We start from the raw sequence: 16314 nt of genomic DNA, 5'->3' as shown, positions 1-16314 counted from the left end.
GTGCGACACTTAGCACGATGCGCTACACCCCTGAGCCAAATTTCTGAAGAATAAATCAAGTAATGGAATATCGAATTAATCTAAATTAAGTACCGTAGCTCACCTATTTACACTAATTTCAAAATCCGGACCATGTGGGGTAAGTCGGCGCGGCGGTGTGACTCAACGGGCTAAGCGTTAGGAATACGCTCGCCACCGCACCTCTAATTACTCTGCGTGGGTTCGCAGGTTCGAATCCCATGCAGGGATGGTTATGTGCGAGAGGATTGCTGGACTCCTCGCCGTCGTTGGGTGGTTCACGTAACCGCTGGTCGGTTACGGCTTCCTCCACCACCAAGTCCATGCTTCCGAAAACAAACAATATAACTAATATCATACCCGACTTGGAATGGTAACCGGACGAGAGGCCGTGGTTCGCCATATGGATAAGCCGTCTTATCGGCTTTCCTCTCCCCCGGGAAAAATATGTAAATCCTATCCTATCTCAAGTGAAGAAATTTTACTGAGGTCAAAGTTCGGGAAGCATTCATTTTCCGAAGGGCGTTTTGTGGGCATGTTCGATCGGGGGAAGTCCCTTGATTTATATGCACGGGACTTCCGAGATGGACTTTGCGCTTCCCCACGCTTTAATTATGCCATTTTCTGTCTAATGTTCGGCTATTTTTCAAGTTATTACAGTATTAACTGCTGAGTGGGTGTCGTATCATGCTAAATAAAGGGCGTCATACTGCGCGATGTGTTAGTAAAACATTATATATTACCTGTGAAATCAACAAGAGTTATGTCAGATCGGTTACACTTGGGTCAGCGAAAACGGAACTCGACTACAATGATGAAAATGCAACTCGAGTTAACGCCATGAAAATTCAGATGCTCCCCAAGAAGCTACATCGTCAAATATTCAAGAACGAAGAAATTGTGCCAAACGAAGCTTTACTAGAAAAGAAGGAAGCTTGCATTAAAAAACTAAAACATTTTAATCTTTGGGGCAAAAACACTGAAATTCTTCCTAATGTTTCATTTGACTTCCCATCATTAATTGGAGACAATATTGATGAGCATTTCAGAAATATCGCAACAGAACAATGCGGAGGTTATGTAAAATCTATTCTAGACTTGACCAACTGTTCACTTCCATCTAAACCTATAAAATGGTCAAGCGATGCTGGCTGGACGAAGTATTTGAAAAATGGTAAGAGCGTTTCAGTCAAATTTCCTGATGAAGTGTCTTTAATTTTTGATTGTGAAGTTTTGGTAACTGAGGGACAGATGCCAGTAATGGCGGTTGCAGCTTCGAAAGATCATTGGTATTCTTGGTGCACTCAGCGCATATTTACCAGTGACCAATCAAATGGGAGCATCGAAGATTTGATACCAATGCAATCAAGGGCGAGATCGAATTCCACTAAGGAACAATCACGAATTATTGTAGGTCATAATGTGAGCTATGATCGTGCTCGAATTAAAGAGCAATACTTTCTTGAAGAAGATGATGTTATGTTTGTTGACACAATGAGCATGCATACTGCCATTAGTGGTTTTACAAACGGTCAAAGAATGTTATATGCATCAGCCAGAAAAAATAGCACACAAGATAATAATAGCACAGATAAGGCATCGTGGTTAGATGCTGGTACAATGAATAATTTGAGTGATGTTCATCAATTTTACTGTGGAACTCCCATATCAAAATTATCAAGAGATGTTTTTGTGGAAGGCTCTATGGCAGAAGTTCGTGATAAATTCAATGAGTTGATGGAATATTGTTCAAATGATGTTACAGCAACACATAATGTCCTGAAAAAAGTGTTTCCAAACTTTGTTAAAAGATTCCCACATCCTGTTACTATGTCTGCTGTGTTGCAAATGGGGAACATGTACCTACCTACAAATAAAAACTGGCAGAGGTATGTCAGAGCCGCTCAAACCACATATGCTGACTTAAATAAAGAACTTAAATCTCTATTAGTAGATATTGCCAATGAAGCATGCTCATCATTACATGATGAAAAGTACAAATCAGATCCATGGCTTTGGGATTTGGATTGGGATACTAAATCTTACAAACTTTTGAAACAGCCAAGAAAAGGATGGGAGCAACCATCAAACTTTAAAAATAGTACTGATGAAAAAGTACTAGAACAACCCAACTATACAGAAACTGAAAAATTGTGTCTTGATATCTTAGAAACAAAGTCATCTTACAAATCCAGCTCTATGATGGAGTCAATTTTAAATACGGCTGCTTCACTGCCAAAAGTTAAGCCTCACCTACCAGGTTATCCAAAGTGGTACACTGAGTTATGCATGAAAGAAAATGATGAAGACTGGGAACCCGGACCTGTGAAGTTGTCCACCTTGACTAAAGTTACACCAAAACTATTGCGAATGACGTGGTATGGCTATTGCTTGCACCACGATAAAAGTACCGGATGGGGATTTCTTGTTCCAAGTGGAGGTTCAGGGAATATTGATGAGGAAGGACAAATGACTGCATCAGAAATTGATTTAGATGACGTGCTAGACTCTGATATTCCTGAACACGTAAGAGTTACTATAACAAATCGCCCTGTTCACATTCCCAATCTGCCTGAGGGTTATTTGTTTTATAAACTTCCTCACAAATCAGGAACAGATTATAATGTAGGCAATCCACTCGCACAAGATTTTTTGAAAAAACTTGATGATGGTGTATTGAAATCTGGTGATGCGAAAGGAGCATCAAGATGTCTTGAAATCAACCAAGCTTCATCATATTGGCGCTCATCACAGCAGAGAATCAAGTCACAAATGTACATGAAACTACCTGAGAAATACATACCAGAAAATATAAAATGCCATACAAACTACACAGGTGAAGAAATTGGTGCAATACTTCCCATAACAGCAGTAATGGGTACAGTAACAAGAAGAGCAGTGGAAAATACTTGGCTCACTGCAATCAATGTGCAAGAAAAAAAAATTGGAAGCGAGCTTAAGTCTATGATACAAGCACCTCCTGGTTATACGTTTGTTGGAGCAGATGTTGATTCCCAAGAATTATGGATAGCATCACTACTAGGCGATGCGGACTCCGCTAAAGAGCATGGGTGCACGCCATTCTCATGGATGACTCTGCAAGGTACAAAATCTAAAGGTACTGATCTTCATAGCAAGACCGCTGATGCAATTGGTATAACGAGAGAACAAGCTAAAATTTTCAATTATGCTCGTATTTATGGTAGCGGTGAACGACTTGCAAGGACTTTGTTGAAAAGGTTCAACTTTAATATGACACCTGACGAAATAAATAAAAGAATAACACAACTTTTTCGCATGACCAAGGGTGAACGTAAGTATCTCCTAAGCATGGACGGAAGGTATTACGCCAACAAACTCAAAACAAAAATCAATCCTATGGCATCCAGAGGGGGCCTTGTTTCTTACGCGGATGTCAAGACTTTGGAAAGTGCTGCCAAAGTTGCCTTTGGAGGGATGATGGGAATGAATGCTCAGGGCCTGATTGTAGGACGGGTTTGGGATGGTGGAATGGAGTCTGAAATGTTTAACCGCATTGAAAAGATTGCAAAAAATATGTGTCCATCTACTCCAGTGCTTGGAGCAAGAATAAGCACAGCATTAGAACCTTCAAAAGTGTGGGTTAGTATGTTTTAAATATCCAATGCACTTGTAACAACAAAATGCGACAATTTTTGTAAACGTAGTGTATTTTTTCTTTCAAAACATTAAGGAAAATTTTCTCCCTTCAAGAATGAATTGGGTGGTGCAAAGTTCGGCCGTGGACTATATGCATCTTCTTATTGTTTGTATGAGATGGCTGATTGATAAATTCAATATCAAAGCAAGATTTTCTATCAGTATTCATGATGAACTCCGATACTTGTGTGCAGAAGAGGACAAGTGAGTGTGATTGACCAGTGCATTCTTTGATAGCATATTTTAAAATTGAAGCAAATTTAATTTCCATTTATCGGGCAAAAATTGTCCCATTGTTGAAACACAATCAATAAAGTAGTCACGAAGACCACAGAACTCCAGTTAGAAAACTGATTAATTTTACATATTCTCAGTTTTGGTAATTTCCGAATTCAGAAATATGATCAATGCAAAGAACACCATGACCATCAAATCCACACTGAAAGAATGATCCCTAGCTCAACATTCCTTGTATATATCCTTACTTTATTATATATCCTTTTCAGGTACAGGGTTGCTCTCGCCTTGCAAATATCCAACCTCCTCACAAGATCAATGTTCGCATATAAACTAGGAATGAATGATTTGCCATTGGGGGTTGCATTCTTCAGCTCTGTTGAGATTGATAAAGTCATCAGAAAGCAACACCTGGACGATTGCATTTCACCATCAAACCCTCTGGGTTTGCAAGGCTCATGTGGCATAGGACTGGGTCAATCTCTAGATATATTTCAAATACTAGAGAAAACCAACGGAGGCATGCTGGCATGAAGAAAAACACTAGCTAGAGCTTGCTAATCCTCCACCACAATCATGGTTACGATAATCATTTACTTTCCACCACTGCCTTATATTTTCTTTTCCTATCCCCCAAGTGTTAGAAACTGCAACAATCATTTCATGTCAATATATTTATTCCCTTTTAATTTTTTTTAGCCTGCCTTCCCATCTTCTTCAATTCAGCGTTGATGATCAGGTTTCTCTGCAAGAGTAAATAATTCGTTCAATATAGGAAATCTTAAAGAAATATTTCATTATCACAAGGTTAACTATTATGTTAGGACCAACACCGCTTTAGAACACTGGCGCGACGAAGCAACATCGTTTCTACATATAGGCCAATAAAAAGGAAGAAAGGCTACCCCCCCTCCTATGGTTTAATTGGACCCCAGAAATGAGGCAGTCAAAATTCTTGCTACTGGGCATAGTTTTTGAACTGATGATCGTGGATTGTTATTTAGATTGCCAATGCAGGATTACAGTATGCTTTGCTTCGAAGAACAATACATATACATCACCTTCCTTTTCAGCTTCATCAACTTGAATCTGTCAAAGTCTGTAAGATTCTTCCTCTAAAAAAAGTAGTTCGTTTAGCTATGACAGAATATATATAATATTATTCCGGCAATTTTTCTGTTAACCAAGACAACATATAAACAAGCAATTTGTACTATCATAATTTGCTGATATGGCAGACTCCCAATTCAGATGTATTATTCTCACAGAGACTCTCACAATTCATTAATGCAAATGTATGTAACTGTAATAAAGCCATATACAATGATAAAAGATACGGCGGCATGCTAGTCACAAGATCAATTTAGTCCACTAGCGAATCCAACATTGATACAATCAATCAATGAGTTATTAGAGGTGGACAAGGACAATTGAATTCATCAGCAAAAGAAATACATCTCAAGTTTGCACAAGTACTTCGAGGCTGAATGCTTCCGCCTGTCTCAGTTAAATTTTCATATTGGATATGGAATTATAAAGCACTCAAGTTTGATTAAAAACAAATGTTTCAAACTATCACATTTTGATTAAAGACCGCATAAATATCAATTCATAAAAAGCTGGATAGAGTGAGATGATATAATATCACTTAAAATGTGCGAAACACGGAAAGCTTTGCCGATGAAGATGTGCATCAGAAAAATGATTCATAATCTCACCACAGCTTTAGCCTGTATCTTCTTTGCCCATGCAGTTTCGGCCCATTTTTCATTGATGCTTTCTTTTTCCCATCTCCTTTTGACGACACCAGTTCTGGCTCCGACAGCAATAGGAATTGAGAACTTGGTTAGATGACATTGCTTCAAGTTAACAATAACTCTTGGGACATCACTGCATGGTCCATCAACCAGAAGCTATAAAAAAAAAAGTTTCAATTAACTAGAAATTATGTGAACCACATTACAGTGGCACAAGTCAAGCGATCCTCTCGCACATAAATATCGGCGCTGGGATTTGAACCTGCGAAACCACGTAGGGTAATCACAGGTGTGGTGGCGAGCTTATTCCAACGCTTTGCACGATGCGCCACACTGCATTGCTTTGTGGAACGATATTACCAAGAAATTAAGTGAGAAGTCCACTTGTTGAATTGTGTTTGCTGAAATAAACTTTCATATTATTACCAGTAGGCTATGTCTTAACATTCATATCCTAACTGTTAATGAACAAAAATATTTAATGCTTCAAATTCATATAGATTAAAAAATAGTATACAAACCCTGTTTTGATCTACAACATTAACAACAGTTGCAAGTTTTCCTGAATGTGGTCCGAGTACTATGAATACCACCCCACCGATGTGAACAAACTTTTTGTAAACCTGTTAAAAAAGAACTCAATTTTAGGCAAAATCTTTGTGCAATGGCTGAATGCTGGAATTGGGTTGACACTGATTCAAAGAAACACACTGCCTGTTGTATTGCACTGTTATCGGGTTCGGACATAATCAGAACGCTTAACTTTTTAAAACTTTAATATGGTATGGGATGATTCACAGGTCTAGGGAAATATCTAAAACATTTCTGCCACGTTCTGACATTTTGCGTTGAGTATCTACATACAGATCTATGCGACTATATACTATACTACTGGTACAACACTACCCATTATATGGTATCATACAGTAGTGTACATGATGTACGAGACCTATTATAAATATGAAAGCAATCTATAAACAAAACATGAGATAGAGATTTGATCATTTTCACCATGTAAGACGACGCATAACACTCACCATCTTGGATGCCCACAGCGAAAAAGAACCAAAACTCGTGTGTAATTGTGATTTCGAGTAAACACTAGGTGGCTTGGAACCATGTAAGTTGGGTAACTTCGCACAACAGGTATAGGCCGTGTTAGACTGAAATATGTTAGATTACTATGCAGGATTTTATCAAAGCCATGGCGATAGACAAGTGAATGATCTTGAATCTTAAATACATAAAATGATTGTGTTAAAAAACTTTCATGACAGATCAATTTAAAACTAAGCAGTTATAAGGAATACATACCGATTTAAAAGCCACCATCTCTTATTTTCCTATCCAGGGTGTCTCAAAGTAAGTATACACTTTTGATTTGCTTTTCAGGTACTCGTCATAGAAAGTTTATAATTTCCGGAAAAAATAGTATGGGTAAGTAATAAAATTCAGTTATTGTTTGCATTTTTCATCAACCAATCAATGACATCGAGATTAAACCAAGAAATGAGGTGCAAAATTGTTCGGCGTTGCTGCAGTCAACTTTGGCCGAATGATGTGGCTCGAAACCGTCTAAATCCACTGGTATCTCTCTTCTTTCAAAAATACTTCGTTTGTGATTGGATCTCGACATCGCTAAACAGATGACTGTTGTGGAGGTAAATGATGAAAGAAGTTCGGCGTTGCTGCAGTGAACTTTGGCCGGATGATATGGCTCGAAACCGTCTATATCCACTGGCATCTCACTTCCGTTAACTGCTTTGCAGTTTTGGTCCCGTGCTTCTTTTGAGCTGCAAAAAAAATAAAATATGCATTTCAATGTTGATTTGCATTTGTTTGTTTTATTTATTAAAACCTTAATGAGCAAATAGTCAAAGCTATTTCTAGAAAAATCTTCATATTGAGCTGAGTTTAGCTTTTACAATTCCCATTTTATTTTTTTATTTTTTCTTGGTATACGTTGAGGTTTTCATTTTGCGTTAGGCAAATAATGCAATGTGATACATTATATTGTTAGGCAATATAGACCCTACGTGGCATGTAATGTTTCCGACATGGACGGATATAAATTAAAATAGATTGAAATCGTATTATTATTTTTTATATAAAATATCGCTGTATTGTTTTTCCTCGGCTAGTTTCGCGTAGCAAAATGGTAAATTCCAACTGAACGTCAACTGAAGAAATGACATGAGCGTTGAAAAGAATAAATACGGTTTCGATAAAGATTGGAATTTTTTGTTGAATGGGGAATATTTTGAAAAATGGAAATCTCGGCTCAGCAAAATTATTGAAAAAGTTCGTGCTCACAATTTAAAAATTGTTAATAGAATCAGAAGCGCTATTATAATTCGTCCATACTCAAACCTTGAACTTAGTTTGGCGGTTTCTCTGCGGCATCGTTACGCAATGATATGTTTGTGTTTTAACGCCTAAATAAACCCTTTATAAGTGTACCTTAAAGTTTCATTTTGTAGGTATAATTGATTGTTTTAATCATTTGCCATCTTGGTCAAGTTATGCAGTATGTATAATTTATCATCGAATTGCAAAATGGCGTCGGATATTCCCATCGCCCACGCTGTTTGCATTTGTCCCGTTACTTCCGCAAATCTATTTCTATATACACTTTCGAAATGTGTTTTATTTCCACGAAACTGGGATTTTACATAAAAAGTCTGTGATCTATTTTATCGGATACTTTGATCATATTCAGGGAAACCACCACAACACTGAAAGAGATATATAAAATCTTCATTTTTTTCTACATTAAAAGATATTTAGTATATATATCACCAGACTTTGTTAATTTAAAAGAATGTTTACTGCATTACTTTGTAAACAAGTTTTTGAATTTCTATCACTATGCAATCGAGTAAGCACGATTGTTTATTTTTTTACTTCTAACTTCTTCATTCGGGACTCGAGGTAAAACATCTTGATTTACGTGCCAAATTATCGCATATTTCCGATTAACAACTAAAAAATGTAAGAAACCCGAACTGTTGATTAGAGGTATTCCTCTTCATAATATATTTACTAATAACTTGTAAGTATCATTGTGTCGGATATCTTCTACTAAAATAAATTTGAAAAATATGTATGCTTGAAAATTAATTTGAAACTTTTGCATATATCGATATAAATACACGCCCTTTATTACACGTATTTGGAATACGAAATCGTTACAAAGCGATTTTTACGTTCGCTGACGATTAAAAGTTCCAAAAATACTTAGTTGCTAACATGTGTATGTACGCCATGAATATGTTTATTGCGCATAATTTGAAACAAATAACTTGAGCTTTCATTGAATAACGTTTCTGCTAATTTATTAAAGTTGTGTAAAATAGATTTGCAGTTTCGCAAGTTATTTTTTAAATGGCTATTACAGATAAGCCGGCAGTCAGTTCTAATTTTACTAAAATAAGTTAACTAATTGAATGATGCGTTGTACTATGTCAGTTTAAAATTTGAATGCACAAACGTTAAAAAACAAATGAAATATCAGATTCGAATTTGAATTTCAGTCATGTCAAACAATTCCGAACACTACAAGGTTGATAGCACAAATAAGAAAACTTTCAAGGCATAAACATACAAAAAATATAAAAACAAAGATTGAAAAATATAAACACGTAGTTCAAGAAATGCTCACATGTTTTATATACGAAATTACGACTTACAGTAAGTGGCAATACATGATTTGCAAATGGGCGATAGCCATAAAATTACAGCAAACCACATTACAACAAAGTATAAAAAAAAAAATTATTTCAAGGATTTTTTTGTTGACCTGCTTGTACTAAGGAAAAACAATGTTTTCTTTTGCCAGAATATCCATGTGGCACAATTTTTAACCTCCATCAGATGGTGTTGGTTAAATTCCGATTCTATAATATGATAGCTTCAGTAAGGAACAATCGTAGGCTAATATCTTTTGCTCATTATAGTAGTGTGGTAAATTATGCCCAAAAGTTGACCGGTTGTATAAATCCCAATCAAGGTCATGGTCAATGATCTGGGATAAAACTAAGTTTGCATTCAGTGTTAATCACAACTTACTTGTTCGTCTTGAACCTTTTCAGTATAATTTGGTATATATATAGAATGAAAAGAACAAATCGTTTATCAAGTTTGGACGAGGAAAAACCCAGGCGTTTTTTTTTAAATACACCTATATGGTCATCGTTGACTCATCGGTAATGTGTACTGATTTCGGCTTCGATGCTTATTCAAACTAAAATACCCTAATGTTTGGTAACACAATAAAACATAAATACCTATTATTTGATGAACCAATTCATATAGTTTGAGAGGATCCTCTTTTCTAATCACATTGGTATATATAGATATTATGAAATCTCGTTGCTTTTCATTTGATAGTAACTACGGGTTGCTCTTATCGATCTTGTAAACATAAGTCATGTAAATATCTCTAAAGCGATAGATAAAAGTTTTCATGGCATCGGCGAAATCCAATGAGACAATAAACATTTTAAGAACGAAGTTGCAAATACGTGTGTGTGTGTGCTAAACCTTACCATGCGATTCCATCAGATTTCTTATATTTGAACTTAATTACGTGAATATGGACAAAGTTTCTATTGCTTTCGACTTGAGAATTTCTAAAACTAATCGAAACTTATAAATAATAAAATGCCACTGCTTGCAGTTACGCACCTTTGTTTTCCAACTTTATACGAATCTAACAATATTTGATGCACTTTGGGTTTGAAAATTGAATGATAAATGGTGTGTTCTCTGATTGAATTATAAACAATTAAAGTCTATATATTTTAGGAGATCAATTTATTTTAAACATATATTCTAATGTATTCTCAAAGCAATCAATGAAATCGACTCAATTGAAAATATTGCACTTTTATTTCAAATAATGCAAGTAGGTAGGCAACTCTAAGTAGGTTTAGATCTCTTAAATTAAGTCAGGATTTGACTGAGGAACCAGGCGAGGCAAACATATTTTGGCATTATTTTTCATTACAAAAAATATTTTAAAGTTGATTTACAAAAAACAAAAAAATTATAGCCAAATACATACTTAGTTCTGAATTAATATTTCAATATTACACATATAAATAATTTAAAGCGAGTAAAATTGAAAAATCGGTTTTCAGAAGAAAACACAATTTCCTAAACATTTGAAGTAATAATATAGAGATATAAACAATTCATAAAATTCATATCTGTTCCTACATCCCACCCATAATATAACCATTGATATAAAAGGCAGTATTGAATTTGATTTGCTTTAAAAAATGTAGTAGGAAATTCAAATAAATAATATTTGGAGACAAAAAAAATTAATTAATACATACTAAATGTTGAGAATACTCAATTTAAACAGTCACCTATAGCAGTGGGTGAGCATTTATATTCCTAATGCTGTCGTCATTAATAAACAGTGCTCTTCAAAACGCATCGACATCCAAGTGTGATAGGCATACGGATGTTGTTTTGAAATTTCTTTACCGTCGTTATTTCTTCAATATAATAAGCAAGATTGCCTTCTTCTTTCAAAAATACTTCATTTGTGATCGGATCTATACATATTGGTAAACAAATGACAGTTGTAAAATTGAAGGATGAACTAGGTGCTGTGTTGCTGCAGTGAACTTTAACCGAATGATATGGTTCGAATCCGTCTAAATCCACTGGCATCTCACTTTCGATAACCGCTTTGCAGTTATGGTCACGCGCTTCCTGTGAGCTGTGAATAGGAATACAATATACATTGCAATGTTGATTTGTATTTGTTTCCGATCATTAATTAAATCAATAACAAACAAGGACTATTTAGCCTGTAATCAAAATCACTTCTCTTAAGAAAAGCGTTTATTTTGGACTCAATATTTGTGTTTCACATTTTCATTACTTGTCGGAGATTATGTGACGTTAAATCAACTGACTTTCAAAGTTCCGCACTCTCAAGATTACCCCACATTATATATTCTCTCAAATCTTACCCCTAATCTTACATTTTTTTCTCATTTAAAGTACTCACTCGAATCTAAATCCGGCTGCTTTTACAATTAAACTTCGGATCAAAAGTAACATGGCGATGGCAAGCAGATGACCTCGAATCTGAAAAGAAAATCATTGAATATTTTAAAAATATAGCAAAACAAAACAATTTAAAACTTGTAAAAAATAATAAATATTACATACCAATTTAAGAATCTCCATCTTTTTATTTGCAAATCTCTGGATAACAATATATTAATATCAATGATAAATATATGAGTATATAAAAAGTCAAACAAGTTGTACGGGTCTTTGCGAATGAATAATTTATACTTCTATGGATCCAACACTCTTATATACAAATTTATTGAGTTTACTTAACCATATTTAGAGTATGATCTTACTAACAAAATATCGAATTATTGAAAGTTGAGTATGGCAGGATTGTTTGTCTATAAGTTCGCCAGGTTTCGACTTAGGGAAGTTTAAAGCTTGCGATTCTCTTTCATTTTGTATTTTTTTTAAAGTTGTTTGGTTTTCTCCTTGTATACGTGGGTGTATTTATACTTCACCTACGCAAATAATGCAATGTGAAACAATATATTGTTACACAATATGAAACTTTCAACGCATGTAACATTTTCGGAAATGTCCAAACTGGCCTACAATTCGGACATAAAATAAAATAGATTACATCGTAATATTTTTTTATTGAAATTTCGCTGTATTGTTTTCCTCAGTTGGTTTCGTGAAGCAACATTGTAAATTCCCAACTGAACATCAACTAAAGAAGGTACAAAAACTTTGATAAGGCCACATACGGTTTCGATAAGGTCTTGGAAGTTTTTGTTAAATATAATATATTTTATTTATTTCGTTAGTAGTGTACTCTTGTCGAATGAAAAATGGAAATCTTGACTGATAAATATAAATGTAATATATACAAAAATGCCCTTGATTTTTTCCTCAACGAAAGTATTGAAAAAATTCCTGCTCACAATTTGAAAATTGTAGATAAGATGGAAAGCGCTATTATATTTTACCTATACTCTAACTTTGGATATCATGCGTTTTCTGCTGCAGATAAGTGCATTACTTATTTCGTGCAGAAAATCATTCTAAGTAAACCCTTTATAATTATTCTTTAACATTTCATTCTATAATTATAGTTTACATTTTATTATTAAAAACTGGATAACAAAAAATAAACAAAGTACTAGAAATTTGTATCTGTTATACGCCAACATCAACTTGATTGTTTCAATCATTTGTCATTTCAGTAAAGTTATGCAGTGTGTATAATGTGTTCATGTATGTATTCTCATCGAATTGCGAAATGGCGTCGGATATTCCCAGCGCCCACGGTTTTTGTATTTGTCTCTTTACTTCTGCAAAGCTATTGTAACATAAACTTTCAACTATCGTTTTATTCCTATGAATGTGGGATTATATTAAAATAGTTTGAGATATATTCCATCGAATACTTTGATCAAATTGAATGAAACCGCCCCCGTTATGTTGACACATAAAGTAGATATATCAAATATTCCTCAATATTATTCTACACTATAATTTATAAGATATTTATTAATATTATTATAATTTAGTAAGATATTTAGTATATAACCAGAATTTATTAATATGAGAGAAATCAAAATAAATTTCATATTCAACAAAACATCCAAGACATCATCGAAACCACATTGAGCATTTTTATTTTGGCTTTTGTCCTTTCTTCGGTTAACGTTCAGTCCGGGATTTACCATTTTGTTACGCAAAACCAACTGAAGACAAGAATGCATCGGTATTCTATAGAGAGAATATTATAATCTAAATATATTTTGTTATGTCCAAAATGTAGACCAGTCGATATCGCCATGTCCGAAAATTTTACATATGACGAAAATCCCATATTACTTAACAATGGAAATTTGTTTCATTGCATTATTTGATCAAGTGAAGTAGAAATACCTCCACGTTGACAAAGAGAAAACCAAACAACTTTAAAAAAGAACCGCAAGCTTTAAACTTCCCTAAGTAGAAACTTGACGAACTTATCGACAAATATTTCTGGCATACTTTACTTTCAATAGTCTCTATATTTTGGTATTAAGATCATTCTCCAAATATGGTTGAGTAGACGTTAAGAAATTTGTATATAAGAGCGTTGGATGCATGAGAGTATCAATTACTCACTCGAGAAGACTCGTACAACTTGTATAATATTTTATATACTCATATTTTTATTTTTTATTTTAATATATTGCTAAACAAAGATTTGTAAATAAAAAGATGCTGGCTCTTAAATTGGTAAGGAATATTTGTAAATTTTGGATTTTAAATTGTGATGTTTTGCTATTTTTTTCAAATAATCGATTGATTTTTTTTAGATCCAAGATCATCTACTCGCCATCGCCATGCTAATTTTGGTCCAAAGTGTGATTGTAAAATCACTCGGGTTTAGATTTGAGTGAGTACTTTATATTTAAAAAAAGAAATGTGAGATTCGGGGTAATTTGAGAGAATATCAAAGGCGAGACTCTTGAGAGTCCAGAACTCTATCAAAAGTTAGTTAATTTACAACACATAAGTAAGGCTGGACAAAAATGTGAATTAAAAACATTGAATCAAAATTGAATTCTTCTCTGAGAAATAAATTTAATTACCAGCTAAAAGATCTTTATTTTAATGCTTCAATTAATAAACACGGATAAATACAAATCAACATTACAATTTATATTTTATTCTTATTCACAGCTCACAGGAAGCGCGTGACCATAACTGCAAAGCGGTTATCGGAAGTGAGATGCCAGTGGATTTAGACGGCTTCGAGCCATATCATTCAGTCAAAGTTCACTGCAGCAACACAGAACCTGGTTCATCCTTTAATTTTACAACTGTCATTTGTTTACCCATATGTAGAGATCCAATCACAAATGAAGTATTTTTAAAAGAAGGAGAAAATCGTGCTTATTATATTGAAGAAATAACGACGGTAAAGAAATTTCAAAACAACATTCGTATGCCTATCACACTTGGATGTCGATGCGTTTTAAAGAGCACTGTTCAATAATGAAGACAATATTAAGAACATATTAGCTGACACACTGCTATTGCCGACTGTTCGAATAGGGTACTCGTGACATTTAGTATGTTATGAACTTTTTTCGTCTAACTCTAATGTTATTTATACAAATTTCTACTGCATTTTCTAAAGCAGATCGAATGCGATACAACCATTTATATCAATAATTTGAGATGGGATGTAGGTATCAATATTTATGCATTTTCATTTTAAAAATAGTTTCAAAATATTATGATAATTGTGTTCTTTTCAACATCAATTTTACTTGTTTTAAATTATTTATATGAGTAATATTGAACGTTGTTGAAGCATTCATTGGAAAACTATCTATGTATTTTGCTATAATTTTTTTGTAAATCAACTTTGAGAATTTTTTTTATTATTAAAAAGTATAAATGGAATTTGTCATTTGGATTGCTCGACCTTTGAATATATTAAAATCCATTTCAAGACTTCATCAGCCTTGTTAATCGTTTGTATTCCAATCAGAGACAACACAATTTGTCATTCAATTTTCAAAGTCTACTGCGCATCAAATACTGTTAGATTTGTATTTTAAATATTTGGGATACAACGGGCACGTAATTCCAAGCAGTGTTATTCTATTATTTATAAGTTTAAATTAGTTTTAGAAATTCTCCAATCGAAAGCAGAAGAACTTTTGCCTATATATTCACGTAATTATGCTCAAATATAAGAGATCTGATGAAATCGCATGGAAATTTTTGGCACACACACACACACACGTGTTCGCAAATTCGTTCTGAAAACCTTTATTGTTTTATCGCATTTCGCTGATGTCATGAACACTTTTATTGCTTTAGCGTTATTTGCATATGACTTATGTTGACAAAATAATTAAAAAGCAACCCGTAATTGATAGAAAATAAAAAGCAGCGAGATTTGATAATATCTATATATAACAATGTGATTAGAAAAAGATCCAGTCAAACTATACCCTTATAAAGTGGTTCATTAAATAATAAGGGCTTACGCTCTTTTGTGTTTCCAAACAATAGGGGATTTTAGTTTGCATAAGCATCGAAGCCGAACTCAGTAAACAAGTCCGATTTGTCATCGATGAACATATACGTGGTGTACTTACTTTCCCGCTTGGGTTTTTCCTCTTTTAAACTTGCCAAACGATTCGTTCTTTTCCTTTTATACATATTATACAAATTATACTGAAAAAGTTCAAAGCGTACAGTTGCTGTGAACAGTTAATGCTAACTTAGTTTTATCTCAAGCCATCGAACATGATCTTGATTAGATTTTATACTAACGTTCAAGTTTTGAGCATAATTTACCACACACTACTATAAGAAAAAAAAGATATCAAGATTGACCCTTACTAAGGCTATATATATATATATATCATAGTTTTTGTTCGGAGTTTTATCTCGATTATCCGGTCCATTATATTTGGACATTCTGACTAAAAGAGATAATGTTTTTCATTAGTCTAAGCAGTCCAATATTAAATTCCTTGAAACAAATTTTATTCTGTTTATACTTTGTTGTAATGCAGTTTGTCATTTTATGGCTATCGCC

The 16314-nt window shown here is 34.0% G+C and overlaps 2 protein-coding genes and 1 long non-coding RNA gene across 3 annotated transcripts in view; 2 read left to right on the top strand and 1 right to left on the bottom strand.

The window, feature by feature from the left end:
- LOC144428122 (uncharacterized) overlaps positions 1 to 16314 on the top strand; it is a 149710-nt gene that overhangs the window by 21879 nt on the left and 111517 nt on the right. The window lies entirely within an intron of this gene.
- LOC120337890 (DNA polymerase subunit gamma-1-like) lies at positions 153 to 4467 on the top strand. The gene is made up of 3 exons (XM_039405793.2): positions 153 to 3639; positions 3731 to 3900; positions 4203 to 4467. Exons 1-3 carry the CDS (start codon positions 706 to 708, stop codon positions 4465 to 4467), a joined length of 3369 nt encoding a protein of 1122 aa, XP_039261727.2. The 5' UTR covers positions 153 to 705.
- Positions 4593 to 6780, bottom strand: LOC120337891 (large ribosomal subunit protein eL14-like). The gene is made up of 5 exons (XM_039405794.2): positions 6728 to 6780; positions 6212 to 6313; positions 5652 to 5846; positions 4995 to 5048; positions 4593 to 4678 (listed from the first exon to the last, which is right to left on the bottom strand). Exons 1-5 carry the CDS (start codon positions 6728 to 6730, stop codon positions 4619 to 4621), a joined length of 414 nt encoding a protein of 137 aa, XP_039261728.1. The 5' UTR covers positions 6731 to 6780; the 3' UTR covers positions 4593 to 4618.

Source organism: Styela clava, chromosome 10, assembly GCF_964204865.1.
Source record: "Styela clava chromosome 10, kaStyClav1.hap1.2, whole genome shotgun sequence".
NCBI lineage: Eukaryota > Metazoa > Chordata > Ascidiacea > Stolidobranchia > Styelidae > Styela > Styela clava.
The sequence above is the reverse complement of the archived record's forward strand: the minus strand, read 5'-3'. Positions and strand labels throughout refer to the sequence as shown.

Excerpts from the sequence above, each read along its gene's own strand:
- LOC120337890 (XM_039405793.2), top strand. The coding sequence starts at position 706 with ATGCTAAATAAAGGGCGTCATACTGCGCGATGTGTTAGTAAAACATTA. Across the intron at positions 3,640-3,730 it reads TAGAACCTTCAAAAGTGTGG|GAAAATTTTCTCCCTTCAAG; the intron begins GTTAGTATGTTT and ends CAAAACATTAAG. Across the intron at positions 3,901-4,202 it reads TTGTGTGCAGAAGAGGACAA|GTACAGGGTTGCTCTCGCCT; the intron begins GTGAGTGTGATT and ends TATCCTTTTCAG.
- LOC120337891 (XM_039405794.2), bottom strand. Across the intron at positions 5,847-6,211 it reads ATGTTGTAGATCAAAACAGG|CTTCTGGTTGATGGACCATG; the intron begins GTTTGTATACTA and ends TTTTTTTTATAG. Across the intron at positions 4,679-4,994 it reads TGATGAAGCTGAAAAGGAAG|AGAAACCTGATCATCAACGC; the intron begins GTGATGTATATG and ends TTACTCTTGCAG.